The sequence below is a fragment of the Bombina bombina genome, chromosome 2 (assembly GCF_027579735.1).
Source record: "Bombina bombina isolate aBomBom1 chromosome 2, aBomBom1.pri, whole genome shotgun sequence".
Taxonomy (NCBI): Eukaryota; Metazoa; Chordata; class Amphibia; order Anura; family Bombinatoridae; genus Bombina; species Bombina bombina.
Window position 1 is genome coordinate 245761075 of NC_069500.1, and position 18629 is coordinate 245779703.

General features: G+C 39.9%; 1 protein-coding gene across 1 annotated transcript in view; it reads right to left on the bottom strand.

Moving 5' to 3' along the window:
- The window catches only part of RIOK2 (RIO kinase 2), a 69629-nt gene extending 55607 nt beyond the window's left edge, over positions 1-14022 (bottom strand). The window contains exons 1-2 of the mRNA XM_053701511.1: positions 13935-14022; positions 1099-1237 (exon numbers count right to left, since the gene is read on the bottom strand). Coding sequence (XP_053557486.1) covers positions 1099-1237; positions 13935-14000 — 205 coding nt within the window. The 5' untranslated portion in view covers positions 14001-14022. The remainder of the gene's footprint in view (positions 1-1098; positions 1238-13934) is intronic.
- Positions 14023-18629: the final 4607 nt, after the last annotated feature.

Consider the following 18629-nt stretch of genomic DNA (forward strand, 5'->3'; position numbering starts at 1 on the left):
GAGGCAGTCAGCTGAGACTTCAATACAAGGTAATCACAGAGGTAAAACATGTATTAATATAAGAGTTGGTTGTGCAAAACTGAATGGGTAATAAAGGGATTATCTATATTTCTAAATGAACTCTAAAAAAAGCAGTAAGTCAACTGCAGAAGAAAAACATCAGTATATACTTCTCATATGATAAACGTTACATGTTCAAATATTTTTGTGCAAGAAAAACAAAAACTATGAGTAAATGAATAGTGCATATTATTGTTATTATAAATGTCTGATAGGTACTCATATGTCTCTCAAAGTATGCTCAAGAAAAAACTGTCTATTCAGCACATACCCATTTACTTTAAAAGAAAAAATGATTACATCAATACATTTTAATATCAATGTCTTTAAAATAGTGGAAAGAAGAAAATGGTAATATGTATCTTTTGATAACTCTCCTCTCACTAGGCTAAATTGTGAACTTAACCTATGAAAATATAAACAGGCTAAACATGACACTTAAAGGGACATGAAACCCAAAATTTGTCTTTCATGATTTAGGTACATAAACATACAATTTTAAACAACTTTCCAGTTTACTTCTATTATCAAATGTGCTTCATTCTCTTGGTATCAGTTGTTGAAGGAGCAGCATTACACTACTGGTTTCTAACAACACATGGGTGAGCCAATGACAATCAGTATATATATGCAGCCACCAGTCACCAGCTAGAACCTAGGTTATATGTTGTTCCTGAGCTTAACAAGATAAACCTTTCAGCAAAGGATAACAAGAGAAGGAAGCAAATTAAATAATGGAAGTAAACTGGAAAGTTGTTCGAAATTGTATTCTCTTTCTAAATCAGGAATGTCTAATTATGACTTTACTATCCCTTTAAGTCAAAGCTTTGTATTTTTGTTGCTCCAGGAAGACATTGTTTTTTTAGTTATGTGGTAAGTACCAAAGATTTGATAGCTTGATAGCTCCCTATATATTTGTTTTAATGACAAATAACTAACAACTGCATAAAAGCTATTACATCTCAGATTGCTAAATCATTCTAGTAAAAATGTATACAACAAGCTGATGAACTCCAATATAAGATACAAAATACTCACTTTTTGTGCGGTCATATGCAACAAGCTTGTGCTTCACTAACTCACGCAATACCTTGTTGCAGCCACCATGTTTTAAGCTTGCTATAGAGGCTATTAAACTTGCAGGTACAATTTCATGATTCTTCATGCCCATTTCAACCTAAGAAGAACAAAGAGTTACTTTACAATAAGGACACAGAATGAAAAAATAATTAAATCATAGTAAGAAATGTACAGACAATTTCAGTCACTACTTTAAAATAACAAACTTTTGATTGAAGAATATAAAACTAACACCTCACTTAACCTCTTCCTATCACTAACGTATGGAAAAGAGAATGACTGGGGTGGGAGGGAAGAGAGGAGCTATATATAACAGCTCTGCTTTGGTGCTCTTTGCCTCCTCCTGCTGACCAGGAGGTGTAATCCCACAAGTAAGGATGATGATCCGTGGACTCATCGTGTCTTTAAAAAGAAATATATATATATATATATATATATATATATATATATATATATATATATATATATATATATATATATATATATATATACACACATACTTGTCATTAAAACACTGAGGAAAGGGATTTTTCACATCCTCGAAACATCACTAATATTGGCACCCATGGCAAATATGAGCAAAGAGGGCTGTGAAAAATTGTCTTTTTTTGTTTAACCTTTTGTTAAACACAAAAATACTCTGTTCTCATGGAAATCAAACAATTGCAAACACAGGTTTATACAAAAAAAAAATAAAATAAAATCTTTGTTAACTATATGGATGGCAAAATATAATTGAAGTATATTCCCATTGATATTTTATATTTATTAGTAAATGTGGGTGACTAGGAACAGGAAATTGTTAATCCACGACTTCCTGTTTCTCAGGGGTATAGATATGAGGTAACACATAGGCCAAAATACCGTAGTCATTCATCACAATGGGTAAGAATAAGTAATATAGCTGTGATATGCGGTAAATGGTTGTTGAGCTTCAACAAAATGGGAAGTGGCTATAAGAAAATAGCAAAAGCATTGAAAAAGGAAATTTCCACCATCAGGACAAAAATTAAGAAGTTCCAGTCAACTGGAAATGTTATGAATCAACCTGGAAGAGGATGCGTTTCTATACTGCCTCAACGCCCCGTGAAGAGGATGGTTCGAGTGGCCAAAAATATCTCAAAAGTTCACAGCTAGAGAATTGCAGAAGTTAGTTGCATTTTGGGGTCAGAAAGTCTCCAAAACTACAATCTGACGTCGCTTACATCACCACAAGTTGTTTGGAAGGGTTTCAAGAAAAAGCCTCTACTCGCATCCAAAAACAAACTCAAGCATCTTCAGTTTGCAAGACACTACTGGAACTTTAAATGGGATCGGGTTCTATAGTCAGATGAAACCAAAGTAGATATTTTTGGCAATAAACACCAGAGGTAGGTTTCGCACACACATAGAGGTAGCCATATGTAAAAGTACCTCATGCCCACGATTAAATATGGGGGTGGCTCTTTAATGTTTTGGGGCTGTTTTTCTGCCAGAGAACCTGGACATTTTGTTAGGATACAAGGTATCATGGACACATAACAACAGATATTAAAGATACATTATACACTAGATTTTTCTTTGCATAAATGTTTTGTAGATGATCCATTTATATAGCCCATACAGTTTTTTTTTTTTAAACAAATGTATAGTTTTGCTTATTTTTAAATAACATTGTTCTGATTTTCTCCTCCTAACCAAACCCCAAAGTTTTAGACATATACTGATGTATACCTCCTCCATTTTGCTCGTTTGTGTAAATGGTCTTCTAACTTTGACCCCCAAAATTTATTACACATCTACAACCACCAAAAAACACCCATGCTAAATAGTTTAAATTTTGTCCTGAGTTTAGAAATACCCAATGTTTACATGTTCTTTGCTTTTTTTGTAAGTTATAGGGACATAAATACAAGTAGCCCTTTGCTATTTCCAAACCACTTTTTTTTCAAAATTAGCGCTAGTTACATTGGGACTGATTTTTTTTTTCAAAATTAGCGCTAGTTACTTCGGAACTGATTTAGTATTTATGGCCCTATAACTTTTCAGGAATCTTTCAGGAATCCCTGAATATTCCTTGACATGTATATTTTTTTTTTTAGAAGACATCCCAAAGTATTGATCTAGGCCCATTTTGGTATATTTCATGCCACCATTTCACCGCCAAATGCGATCAAATACAAAAAAAATCGTTCACTTTTTCACAAATTTTTTCACAAACTTTCTGTTTCTCACTGAAATTATTAACAAACAGCCGCTAAATGCCACTGCGCACCACACGTGTTTTATGCCCAGCAGTGAAGGGGTTAATTAGAGAGCATGTAGGGAGCTTTTTGGGGTAATTTTATTTCATGCCACCATTTCACCGCCAAATGCGATCAAATTAAACAAAACGTTAAATTGTTCACAATTTTAGGTTTCTCACTGAAATCATTTACAAACAGCTTGTGCAATTATGGCACAAATGGATGTAAATGCTTCTCTGGGATCCCCTTTGTTCAGAAATAGCAGACATATATGGCTTTGGCGTTGCTTTTTGGTAATTAGAAGGCCGCTAAATGCCGCTGCGCATCACACGTGTATTATGGCTAGCAGTGGCTAGTAGGTAGCTTGTAGGGAGCTTGCAGGGTTAATTTTAGCTTTAGTGTAGAGATCAGCCTCCCACCCGAAACATCAGACCCCCTGATCCCTCCCAAACAGCTCTCTTCCCTCCCCCATGCCACAATTGTCCCCACCATCTTAAAGGGACAGTCTAGGCCAAAATAAACTTTCATGATTCAGATAGCGCATGTAATTTTAAACAATTTTCCAATTTACTTTTATCACTAATTTTGCTTTGTTCTCTTGGTATTCTTAGTTGAAAGCTTAACCTAGGAGGTTCATATGCTAATTTCTTAGACCTTGAAGGCCACCTCTTTTCATAATGCATTTTAACAGTTCTTCACCAGAGGGTGTTAGTTCATGTATTTCATATAGATAACACTGTGCTCGTGCACGTGAAGTTATCTGGGAGCAGGCACTGATTGGCTAAACTGCAAGTCTGTCAAAATAACTGAAATAAAGGGGCAGTTTGCAGAGGCTTAGATACAATATAATTACAGAGGTTAAAAGTATATTAATATAACTGTGTTGGTTATGCAAAACTGGGGAATGGGTAATAAAGGGATTATCTATCTTTTAAAACAATAAAAATTCTGGTGTAGACTGTCCCTTTAAGTACTGGCAGAAAGACTGACAGTACTAAAATAAAAAAGGTATATTTGGGGTTTTGTGTGTGTTTTTTTAAGCATATTTACATATGCTGCTGTGTAGGATCCCGCCTTAGCCCCCAACCTCACTGATCCCCCACCAAACAGTTCTCTAACCCTCCCCCTCTACCTTAATGGACGCCATCTTGGGTACTGGCAGCTGTCTGCCAGTACCCAGTTTAGTAAAAAATTATGCGTTTTTATATTTTTTTGCCCTTTTCTGTAGTGTAGCTCCCCCCTCCCAGATCCCTTAGATTGTTTTAAAATTGTAAATCCCCCCTTTTCTCCCACTTATTATCATTACATTTTTCTGTAGTGTAGCAGTTCCCATCCGCTCCCGCCCCGTGCACGCCCGCCGCCCCCGTGCACGTCCCTGTGGGTCCCTCCCCCGATCCGGGCCCCCTCCACATCACACGGCCCATCGATGGTCGCCCACCCGCCTCCCACGTCTGCTCCCACCCACCAACAATACCGGCCATCGATGTCAGGTGCAGAGAGGGCCACAGAGTGGCTCTCTATGCATCGGATGGCCATGCAGTGTTATTGCAGGATGCCTCGATATCGAGGCATCACTGCAATAACCGGAAAGTGGCTGGAAGCGAGCAGGATCGCTTCCAGCTGCTTTCCAGACTGAGGACGTGCAGGGTACGTCCTCAGGCGTTAACTGTCTTTTTTTAGAGGACGTACCCTCATTAAGGGGTTAAATGAACATCTGACTGCCTCTGCCAGAAATCTTAAAAAGGGTCGCTGATTCTTCCAGCAGGACAATGATCCTAAACATAAATCAAAATCAAGACAAAATGGTTTACTATCCACAAAATAAAGGTCCTGCTATGGCCAACCCAGTCCCCTGACTTGAACCCCAAAGAAAACCTGTGGGGTGAACTAAAGAGGAGAGTCCATCAGTGTTGACCTCAAAAAAAGGATCTGGAGAGATTCTGTATGGAGGGATGGTCTCAGATACCTTGCCATGTATTCTCCAACCTCATCAGGCATTACAGGAGAAGATATAACAGTTAGGAGCTAACCGGCACTACAATCCAAAAGAATTGGAAAAACTTATCAAATAAAAATATTTATACGAGATAAGGTGCTAATCCTCCAAAACAATTAAATTATACAAAAGAGAGAAAGTATGGGGCCTAACAGCACTATTCCCTACTAATAAAACATAGCCTTTATTTATAAATTAAAATCATTAAAGGGACATTAAACACTAAATAAATGCTAGGTAGAATGATGCATTGATATTCAAAGAAAAGATTAGTCTGAGAATAACATGTAGATGTATTTTTTAAAGTTTCATAAGTTGTTTACATATTGACAAAATAAGTGTAAAGTTTTAGTGTCTATAAAACAATGGCAGCTGCCATGTTGTAACTTAGGTTACCTTCTCTGCAGTGGTCAATTAGGGACAGTTATAAATTGTTTACTAGAGTGTGCAGCCAATGGCAGTGTGGAATATAACAGTGTTCAGGAACTGTTCAGTGTTCTAACAGGAATTAAAATACATACAGAAAGAAGTGCACTCACAGGAACGAACAACTGGCTCAATAACATTGTTAGCCTGTTCTATGGCGATTTACCACCTGGGTGCAACTTTTTAGCCCAGTAATGCTTTTCACAGAGTAGAACTTTCCTGTAGTATATCAGTCTGATCCCGCCTATTACGGTCAGTCCAGCGCCGAAATACCAGGCAATTCCTCTCTGAACAAGGAACACAGCAACCCCAGACGATCGTTTCGGCCTTCATTGGGCCTCGTCAGTGAGGTGTAGCTATATTCCTCTAAGCACACTGAGCAAGGAGTCCACGTCTGGTTGCCCCTTTTTCCCATAGGGAGACTAAATACATACAGAAAGAAGTGCACTCACAGGAACGAACAACTGGCTCAATAACATTGTTAGCCTGTTCTATGGCGATTTACCACCTGGGTGCAACTTTTTAGCCCAGTAATGCTTTTCACAGAGTAGAACTTTCCTGTAGTATATCAGTCTGATCCCGCCTATTACGGTCAGTCCAGCGCCGAAATACCAGGCAATTCCTCTCTGAACAAGGAACACAGCAACCCCAGACGATCGTTTCGGCCTTCATTGGGCCTCGTCAGTGAGGTGTAGCTATATTCCTCTAAGCACACTGAGCAAGGAGTCCACGTCTGGTTGCCCCTTTTTCCCATAGGGAGACTAAATACATACAGAAAGAAGTGCACTCACAGGAACGAACAACTGGCTCAATAACATTGTTAGCCTGTTCTATGGCGATTTACCACCTGGGTGCAACTTTTTAGCCCAGTAATGCTTTTCACAGAGTAGAACTTTCCTGTAGTATATCAGTCTGATCCCGCCTATTACGGTCAGTCCAGCGCCGAAATACCAGGCAATTCCTCTCTGAACAAGGAACACAGCAACCCCAGACAATCGTTTCGGCCTTCATTGGGCCTCGTCAGTGAGGTGTAGCTATATTCCTCTAAGCACACTGAGCAAGGAGTCCACGTCTGGTTGCCCCTTTTTCCCATAGGGAGACTAAATACATACAGAAAGAAGTGCACTCACAGGAACGAACAACTGGCTCAATAACATTGTTAGCCTGTTCTATGGCGATTTACCACCTGGGTGCAACTTTTTAGCCCAGTAATGCTTTTCACAGAGTAGAACTTTCCTGTAGTATATCAGTCTGATCCCGCCTATTACGGTCAGTCCAGCGCCGAAATACCAGGCAATTCCTCTCTGAACAAGGAACACAGCAACCCCAGACGATCGTTTCGGCCTTCATTGGGCCTCGTCAGTGAGGTGTAGCTATATTCCTCTAAGCACACTGAGCAAGGAGTCCACGTCTGGTTGCCCCTTTTTCCCATAGGGAGACTAAATACATACAGAAAGAAGTGCACTCACAGGAACGAACAACTGGCTCAATAACATTGTTAGCCTGTTCTATGGCGATTTACCACCTGGGTGCAACTTTTTAGCCCAGTAATGCTTTTCACAGAGTAGAACTTTCCTGTAGTATATCAGTCTGATCCCGCCTATTACGGTCAGTCCAGCGCCGAAATACCAGGCAATTCCTCTCTGAACAAGGAACACAGCAACCCCAGACGATCGTTTCGGCCTTCATTGGGCCTCGTCAGTGAGGTGTAGCTATATTCCTCTAAGCACACTGAGCAAGGAGTCCACGTCTGGTTGCCCCTTTTTCCCATAGGGAGACTAAATACATACAGAAAGAAGTGCACTCACAGGAACGAACAACTGGCTCAATAACATTGTTAGCCTGTTCTATGGCGATTTACCACCTGGGTGCAACTTTTTAGCCCAGTAATGCTTTTCACAGAGTAGAACTTTCCTGTAGTATATCAGTCTGATCCCGCCTATTACGGTCAGTCCAGCGCCGAAATACCAGGCAATTCCTCTCTGAACAAGGAACACAGCAACCCCAGACGATCGTTTCGGCCTTCATTGGGCCTCGTCAGTGAGGTGTAGCTATATTCCTCTAAGCACACTGAGCAAGGAGTCCACGTCTGGTTGCCCCTTTTTCCCATAGGGAGACTAAATACATACAGAAAGAAGTGCACTCACAGGAACGAACAACTGGCTCAATAACATTGTTAGCCTGTTCTATGGCGATTTACCACCTGGGTGCAACTTTTTAGCCCAGTAATGCTTTTCACAGAGTAGAACTTTCCTGTAGTATATCAGTCTGATCCCGCCTATTACGGTCAGTCCAGCGCCGAAATACCAGGCAATTCCTCTCTGAACAAGGAACACAGCAACCCCAGACGATCGTTTCGGCCTTCATTGGGCCTCGTCAGTGAGGTGTAGCTATATTCCTCTAAGCACACTGAGCAAGGAGTCCACGTCTGGTTGCCCCTTTTTCCCATAGGGAGAGAAGTGCACTCACAGGAACGAACAACTGGCTCAATAACATTGTTAGCCTGTTCTATGGCGATTTACCACCTGGGTGCAGCTTTTTAGCCCAGTAATGCTTTTCACAGAGTAGAACTTTCCTGTAGTATATCAGTCTGATCCCGCCTATTACGGTCAGTCCAGCGCCGAAATACCAGGCAATTCCTCTCTGAACAAGGAACACAGCAACCCCAGACGATCGTTTCGGCCTTCATTGGGCCTCGTCAGTGAGGTGTAGCTATATTCCTCTAAGCACACTGAGCAAGGAGTCCACGTCTGGTTGCCCCTTTTTCCCATAGGGAGACTAAATACATACAGAAAGAAGTGCACTCACAGGAACGAACAACTGGCTCAATAACATTGTTAGCCTGTTCTATGGCGATTTACCACCTGGGTGCAACTTTTTAGCCCAGTAATGCTTTTCACAGAGTAGAACTTTCCTGTAGTATATCAGTCTGATCCCGCCTATTACGGTCAGTCCAGCGCCGAAATACCAGGCAATTCCTCTCTGAACAAGGAACACAGCAACCCCAGACGATCGTTTCGGCCTTCATTGGGCCTCGTCAGTGAGGTGTAGCTATATTCCTCTAAGCACACTGAGCAAGGAGTCCACGTCTGGTTGCCCCTTTTTCCCATAGGGAGACTAAATACATACAGAAAGAAGTGCACTCACAGGAACGAACAACTGGCTCAATAACATTGTTAGCCTGTTCTATGGCGATTTACCACCTGGGTGCAACTTTTTAGCCCAGTAATGCTTTTCACAGAGTAGAACTTTCCTGTAGTATATCAGTCTGATCCCGCCTATTACGGTCAGTCCAGCGCCGAAATACCAGGCAATTCCTCTCTGAACAAGGAACACAGCAACCCCAGACGATCGTTTCGGCCTTCATTGGGCCTCGTCAGTGAGGTGTAGCTATATTCCTCTAAGCACACTGAGCAAGGAGTCCACGTCTGGTTGCCCCTTTTTCCCATAGGGAGACTAATTAAAATACTCACAATTTCTGAATAGAATTATAGGAAAAGGGGACAAAATATATAGTGAAAGCATATTGTAGAGTGTTTTTATAGATATGATTTATTTTATATTACAATCTCAAAGTGTTCAATGTCCCTTTAACTGAAGGTAATAGCACATCTAATCACCCTGCTCACATATCACCCTCCCACTGAGTAAGGTTATATAGTACTGAAAAAAGCAGAGTGAGTAAGAAAATAAACCAAAAAAAAAGTTAAAAAAGAAAGCATCACACTAATCCCAAAGAGTCCTGGCAGATATACCGGAAACTTGGCATCAGGTGGGATAGTGGAGAGGCAAGTTAGAAAAGATAGTGCAGCAAACAAGTTTCGGCAATACACAGCCTTTTCAATGCTAAATTATAGGAGAAGACTCTGAGCTGTTATCTTGGCAAAGGGAGGTAGCACAAATTATTGACTAAAATAATGCCAATTATTGTGCCACACATATTTAACAAAGGTTTTTTCTTTAATAAACCTGTGCTGTGTTTGCAATTTTTTGATATCCACGAGAGCAGAGTATTTTTATCTATTTTTTTAAAAAAAAAACATCAAAAGGTTAAACAAAAAGCCGCCTGGCTTCCTCACTTTCTCTCTACAAATATACCAACCCTAATTCTTGGGGACTTCAACATTCCCATTGACAACCCGTCTGCCCCTGCTGCCTCTAAACTTCTTTCACTCACATCCTCCTTCGGTCTCTCACAATCCACCCTATTCCCTACCCACCGTGATGGACACTCCATCAACCTGGTATTTTACTACCTCTGCTCTATATCTGACCTCACCTGTTGCCCTTTTTCCATTTCAGACCATCACCTGGTCACCTATAATATTAATGCAACAGCTAAACATCCCTCCCCCGCACCTGTAGAAATCTACATGCTGTGGATCGGCTCCAATTTTCAAAAATTATTCAAGATCTCCTCCCTCACACTTCCACTATAACCTGCCCTGATCTCGCAACAGCCCACTATAACAAAACTCTCTCCTCTGCACTAGACACACTTGCCCCTCACCAGCTGCGCAAAACATCACGCCGTCAGTTGCAGCCCTGGCACTCTCAACAAACACGCTATTTGCAAAAATGCTCCCGTACTGCTGAGCGTGTCTGGAGGAAAACTCACTCTGAACCTGACTTCATACACTATAAGTTTATTCTTTGTTCATACACTACTGCCCTTCACTTAGCCAAGCAAACCTACTTCTCTTCTCTCATATCTACTCTTTCCTCAAACCCTAAACAACCCTTCTCCACCTTTAACTCTCTCCTCTACCCTCCTGCTCCACCCCCCTCATCTGTCTTTAGTGCTCAAGACCTGGCAGACTACTTTTTAAACAAAACACGTTCTATCCGAAGCAACATCCCAACACCAACCTGCAATATTCCATCAACAGGCCGAGTTACTCCCTCTGCCACCCTCTGCATCTTCCATCCAGCCACTGAGAATGAAGTTTCCTCCTTACTATCTTCCTCATGCCTCACTACTTGCCCGCTCGACCCTATCCCTTCCCATCTAAAACCCTCCCTATCTTCCACCCTCACTCCTGCTCTTACCCACATCTTCAACCTCTCTCTCTCTACCGGCTCCTTCCCATCTTCTTTCAAACATGCAAAAGTCACTCCCATACACAAAAAAACCCTCCCTCGACCCCAATTCTCCTGAAAGCTACCGCCCCATATTACTGCTTCCACTAACATCAAAACTCCTTGAAAAACTAGTTTACAATCGCCTAACCCACTTCCTGTCCGCCAACTCCTTGCTTGACCACCTGCAATCAGGATTCTGCCCCAAACACTCAACTGAGACTGCCCTTACCAAGGTTACTTACTATCTTCTCTCTGCTAAAAATATTAGCCACTACTCTATACTCATCTTACTTGACCTCTCAGCTGACTTTGACACAGTTGACGACCACCTCCTCCTACAGACCCTTATCTCTTTTGGCCTCTGTGACACTGCTCTTTCCTGGATTCACTCTTATCTTTCTCACAGGTCTTTTTCTGCGTCATTTGCCGGCGACTCCTCCTCTCCAATGCCTCTGTCTGTTGGAGTACCTCAAGGATCTGTTCTGGGTCCTCTACTCTTCTCCATTTATACTTCTTTGCTGGGTAAACTTATCAACAGTTATGGCTTCAAATATCACCTCTATGCTGATGACACCCAGATCTAACTCTCCACCCCTGCTCTCTCCCTCTCCCTCTGTCTTTTCTCTTGTCAGCGACTGCTTATCTGGTATTTCTTCCTGGATGGCCTCTCACCACTTAAAGATTAACATGTCCAAGACTGAGCTCCTTCTTATCCCCCCTCAAGCTCTACGCTGACTTGTGACTTCTCTATCCCTGTTGACGGCATCACCATTTCTTCATCGCCTAAGTCTGCTGCCTTGGAGTTACACTTGACTCAAATCTATCCTTCGCCCCCCATATCCAATCGCTTTCTACATCCTGCTGCAACCATCTATGCAACATTTCAAGATTCAACCTTTTCTGTGCGCTAACACCACAAAGAAAAATAATCCACTCCCTTATTTCCCGACTTGACTACTGCAATAACCTACTTACTGGCCTTCCTCTTTCCCGCCTCTCCCCCCTTCAATCCATCCTAAATACCTCTGCCAGGCTGATCCACCTTTCCCATCGCTCTGTATCTGCTGCACCTCTCTGCAAGTCCCTTCATTGGCTCCCCATGCACAGCAGAATAAAATTCAAACTTCTCACCCTTGCATACAAAGCGCTCACCAACACCGCTCCTCTCTACCTATCCTCTATAATCAACAAGTATACTCCAGCCCGCCCACTAAGATCCAACAATGACCTGCTCCTTGCATCTGCGACTATCACCTCCTCTCATACTAGACTGCAGGACTTCTGTCATGCAGCACCTACCCTCTGGAACACTCTCCCTCGTGCTGTCAGGCTTTGCCCTAATCTTTCTTCCTTTAAATGCTCTCTGAAGACTTTTTTTGTTCAGAGAAGCCTACCACCCAACTCAATAATATTTCTCTTACCTAACAACATTTCCCTCATCTAATTCTGTATTACCATCTTTCTCAATCTTGCAGTCCTCACCTCCTACCCTTCTGGATTGTAAAATCCCACGTGAATAGGGCCCTCAATTCCTCCTGTATGTGTTTGTAAATTTTGTCCAGTCTCTTAGAAGTTTTATATTATTGTTTTATTTAAATAAACTGTATCCATGGACATATATACACACATATACATATATATATATATCCTCACATTTAACCCCTTTGATGTCAGAAACACAAACAAAAGTGAAGTGATAGTGTAACCTATTTTTTTCCCCCTTTTAATTTGTTCCCAATGATTACAAATAGTAAATTTACCTTTATTTTGTCATTTGAAACAGCTGATTTTGCCTTCGGTATCCCTACTTATACTGAACAGATTCTATACTTAAAGGGACACTGTACCCCAAAAAATTATTTTGTAATTCAGAAAGAGCATGCAATTTTAAGCAACTTTTTAATTTACTCCTATTATCAATTTTTCTTCGTTCTCTTGCTATCATTATTTGAAAAAGAAGGCATCTAAGCTTTTTTTTTAATTTCAGTACTCTGGACAGCACTTTTTTATTGGTGGATTAATTTATCCACCAATCAGCAAGGACAACCCAGGTTGTTCACCAAAAATGGGCCGGCATCTAAACTTACATTCTTGCATTTCAAATAAAGATACCAAGAGAAAGAAGAAAATTTGATAATAGGAGTAAATTAGAAAGTTGCTTAAAATTTCATGCTCAATCTGAATCAAGAAAGAATTTTTTTGGGTACAGTGTCCCTTTAAAAAGACATTAACCCCAAAATTAATCGTTTATGATTCAGATAAAGCATACAATTGGAAAGTTGTTTAAAATTGTATGCTTTTTCTGAATAATGAAAGTAAAATGTTGGGTTTCAAGTATTATCTATAAAATAAAGCTGTGTAAACATAGCCAGCAGAAATTACACTTCCAGTGGGGGTTAGGAGAGATAAGTAATACAATGTTGATTTTCAAATGTTTTTTCTAAGGGGTCGATTTATCAATATGTGTCGGACAGGGACGTACATACGCGCCCCTGTCCGTTGCAGCTCACCTCTGGTGGATGAATTCCCCTGGCGGAATTCAGCATTGCAAACGAGAACTATTTTGCGCTCTCGTGCAACACTGCCCCCTTCTCGCGCACCCCTAAGTATTGGGCCTTCTTATTCAGACAGAGATAATATAAGAGTGTGTAAAAAAAAGTGATAATATAAGGCATTCTGACTTCCCTGCAACCTTACCTATTTTAATGGGTTGTGGGTTTAAAACAAAGCCAGCTATTAAATATACACAAATAAACATAAATAGCTAATTATATATTTTACACTGTACAACAGATATAACAAGTCATTGGAAACACACTGCGGGAAAATAATGTTACAGTACACTGTCCCTTTAGCCCAGACATCCTCAAACTTGGCCCTCCTGATATGCTGGCTGAGCATCATGGGAAATGTAGTTCCAAAACCTCTGGAGGGCCAAGTTTGAGGATGTCTGCTTTAGCCCCTTCATTGCCAAGCAAGCGGAGCTCTGTCACACCGGCGACATATAATTTCGTAACTATGTACAACCAAAACATTCCTGCCCTTTTCTCGTGCCCCATACACACCGCAGTAAGGACACGGAAGTCATCTCGAGACAAGTACCGCAGCAGCACCACATTGAGCTTCCCCATGCTGCTCGCTCGGTTGTGGAACGCAGCGCTCACACACGTGTGCGACTCACCAGTCCTGGTGACATCATCACGCACTCCCTGTCAGACACGTGAAAGTCCTGTAAGATGGATAGAAAACATTAGAAAGACACAGGTTTGGGATATAATTATAAAATAATAACAAACCACTGAAACTATTAAGTCGGAATAATGAACGCAACAATTTGCTTACAAGGCGTATGCATTTTGTTTTTTATGTGAAGTGAAATTGTTGGTCTAATAATACTTTCAGGTCCTTGCTGCCTAGGAGAACTCTAAAAGTTTGACTGGAGCGGGAGGGGAGCAACGGACCTGCAGGTGAGTGGTGCATTTCTGTGAAGTTTAATGAATTGTTTATTGCTGGGTATTATTTTCGTCTTCTCTTATGGTTGAATCTATATGCTAGTGTGAGAAACACACCGTTTGATACGACAAGGAAGTTGGTTTCTTATTCAAGCTGTTTCTTATTCGTGAAATTCTGTTTCTTATTCATGGAAGTTGGTTTCTTATTCAATTTTTTGTCAGACTGCTTTAAATTGACTTTAAAATAAAAAAATAGGTTTTATTAAAATAATATTATGATTCATATAATGTAGTTACACAGAGGTGGAATCTCTTTATATAACAATTGGATATACAAACTTGAAAAAAGGGAATACGTTGGCACCACTACAAATATTACTATTTTGAATAAGTAACTGATATTTTCAAAGGGTTAATAACCATTGGGCCACTGATTTCACTATGAATATCTACAGGGTAGATCCCCCTCCATGCCATGCAATTGTTTTTAGCCTGGCCCAATGGTGTTTTTGGCACATAAATTGATGCCAACCCTGTCATAGGTGACATAATTCTCATTTTTTATTAAGTAACAGATACTTTCAAAGGGTTAATAACCATTGGGCCACTGATTTCACTATGAATATCTAAGGGTAGATCCCCCTCCATGTCATGCAATTGTTTTTAGCCTGGCCCAATGGTGTTTTTGGCACATAAATTGATGCCAACCCTGTCATAGGTGACATAATTCTCATTTTTTATTAAGTAACAGATACTTTCAAAGGGTTAATAACCATTGGGCCACTGATTTCACTATGAATATCTAAGGGTAGATCCCCCTCCATGTCATGCAATTGTTTTTAGCCTGGCCCAATGGTGTTTTTGGCACAGAATTTGATGCCAACCCTGGCATAGGTGACATATTTTTCATTTTGAATAAGTAACAGATATTTTCAAAGGGTTAATAACCATTGGGCCACTGATTTCAATATAAATATATACAGGTTAGATCTCCCTCCATGACATGCAATTGTTTTTAGCCTGGCCCAATGGTGTTTTGGGCACAGAAATTGATGCCAGCCCTGGCATAGATAACATAATTCTCATTTTTGAATAAGTAACAGATATTTTCAAAGGGTTAATAACCATTGGGCCACTGATTTCACTATGAATATCTACAGGGTAGATCCCCCTCCATGCCATGCAATTGTTTTTAGCCTGGCCCAATGGTGTTTTTGGCACAGAAATTGATGCCAACCCTGGCATAGGTGACATAATTCTCATTTTTTAATAAGTAACAGATACTTTCAAAGGGTTAATAACCATTGGGCCACTGATTTCACTATGAATATCTACAGGGTAGATCCCCCTCCATGCCATGCAATTGTTTTTAGCCTGGCCCAATAGTGTTTTTGGCACAGAAATTGATGCCAACCCTGGCATAGATAACATAATTCTCATTTTTGAATAAGTAACAGATACTTTCAAAGGGTTAATAACCATTGGGCCACTGATTTCACTATGAATATACACAGGGTACATCCCCCTCCATGCCATGCAATTGTTTTTAGCCTGGCCCAATGGTGTTTTGGCACATAAATTGATGCCAACCCTGGCATAGGTGACATAATTCTCATTTTTGAATAAGTAACAGATATTTTCGAAGGGTTGATAACCATTGGGCCACTGATTTCACTATGAATATCTACAGGGTAGATGCCCCTCCATGCCATGCAATTGTTTTTAGCCTGGCCCAATGGTGTTTTTGGCAAATAAATTGATGCCAACCCTGGCATAGGTGACATCATTCTCATTTTTGAATAAGTAACATATATTTTCAAAGGGTTAATAACCATTGGGCCACTGATGACACTATGAATATATACAGGACAGATCCCCTTCCATGACATGCAATTGTTTTTACCCTGGCCCAATTGTGTTTCGGGCACAGAAATTGATGCCAACACTGGCATAGCTGACATAATTCACATTTTTGAATAAGTAACATATATTTTCAAAGGGTTAATAACCATTGGGCCACTAATTTCACTATGAATTTATACAGGGTAGATACCCCTCCATGTCATGCAATTGTTTTTAGACTGGCCCAATGGTGTTTTGGGCACAGAAATTGATGCCAACACTGGCATAGACGCTCTAATTCTCATTTTTGAATAAGTAACATATTTTCAATGGGTTAATAACCATTGGGCCACTGATTTCACTATGCATATATACAGGGTAGATCCCCCTCCATGCCATGCAATTGTTTTTAGCCTGGCCCAATGGTGTTTCGGGCACAGAAATTGATGCCAACCCTGGCATAGGTGACATAATTCTCATTTTTGAATAAGTAACAGATAATTTCAAAGGGTTAATAACCATGGGCCACTGATTTCACTTTGAATATATACAGGGTAGATCCCCCTCCATGCCATGCAGTTATTTTTTGCCTGGCCCAATAGTGTTTTGGGCACAGAAATTGATGCCAGCCCTGGCATAGATAACATAATTCTCATTTTTGAATAAGTAACAGATATTTTCAAAGGGTTAATAACCATTGGGCCACTGATTTCACTATGAATATCTACAGGGTAGATCCCCCTCCATGCCATGCAATTGTTTTTAGCCTGGCCCAATGGTGTTTTTGGCACAGAAATTGATGCCAACCCTGGCATAGATAACATAATTCTCATTTTTGAATAAGTAACAGATACTTTCAAAGGTTAATAACCATTGGGCCACTGAGTTCACTATGAATATATACAGGGTAGATCCCCCTCCATGCCATGCAATTGTTTTTATCCTGGCCCAATTGAGTTTTTGGCACAGAAATTGATGCCAACCCTGGCATAGGTGACATCATTCTAACTTTTGGAAAAGTAACAGATATTTTCAAAGGGTTAATAACCATTGGGCCACTGATTTCTCTATGAATATCTACAGGGTAGATGCCCCTCCATGCCATGCAATTGTTTTTAGCCTGGCCCAATGGTGTTTTTGGCAAATAAATTGATGCCAACCCTGGCATAGGTGACATAATTTTCATTTTTGAATAAGTAACATATATTTTCGAAGGGTTTATAATTAGAATTAGAGCACCTATGCCAGTGTTGGCATCAATTTCTGTGCCAAAAACACAATTGGGCCAGGCTAAAAACAATTGCATGGCATGGAGGGGGATCTACCCTGTATATATGCATAGTGAAATCAGTGGCCCAATGGTTATTAACCCTTTGAAAATATATGTTACTTATTCAAAATAGTAATATTTGTAGTGGTGCCAACGTATGCCCTTTTTTCAAGTTTGTATATCTAATTGTTATATAAAGAGATTCCACCTCTGTGTAACTGCATTATATGAATCTTATTATTAATTAAATAAAACCTATATTTTTATTTTAAAGTCAATTTAAAGCAGTCTGACAAAAAAATTGAATAAGAAACCAACTTCCATGAATAAGAAACAGAATTTCACGAATAAGAAACAGCTTGAATAAGAAACCAACTTCCTTGTCGTCCGTTTGATAGCAAATACTCACACAATACTCAAAGCACTGAAATCTTGACAGTGCCAGGTCCCCAAAATAATAATCTAGTAACCCTTAAATCGACATATCGCTTTTACGATGAACGTTTAATACACCTCCATCCTATACACGTTATTACACCTTCTACACCCAGACCTGCCAACTGAAGTGTGCACAAATTTACATTTATACTGTGTGTGTGTGTGTGTATATATGTGTATATATATATATATATATATATATATATATATATATATATATATATATATATATATATATACACACTAAAATCTAGGACTCAAAAATGTGTATGTTTGTAATACAAACGTAAGCATGAATGTAAACATTCTGAGAGACATGAAATTCATAGTAAAAAGTTAAAAAAAAATGAGAAAAAGTTAATATAATTAATAAAGGGCTTAAAGGGACAGTATACTGTAAAATGGCATTTTCAGGTTTATTTGTGTATATGAACTTGCTGGTTTTGTGCTTTGAAACCAGAATGGGTTGAGCTTGCAGGTAAAATTATATCTCATTATGTTATCACTTTGTGTACTCACACTTGTTTCCTTATCTTATATCTGTTTGTAAACCAAAGCCCAATATTTAGAGAGAACAATGGAAAATTATAATTTGATTAGTTATCTCTTCTACACCCAACCAGGAGTGTAATTTTGTCTGCTGGTTGTCTTTATATTGCTTGTCAAAAGCCTGGACATAAAGTGAAAGTCAATCCTAGCGTTTTACAAACGGTAGGATTTTTTGCTAAGGTGACGTCTTCACCTCTTAGCCAATAGCC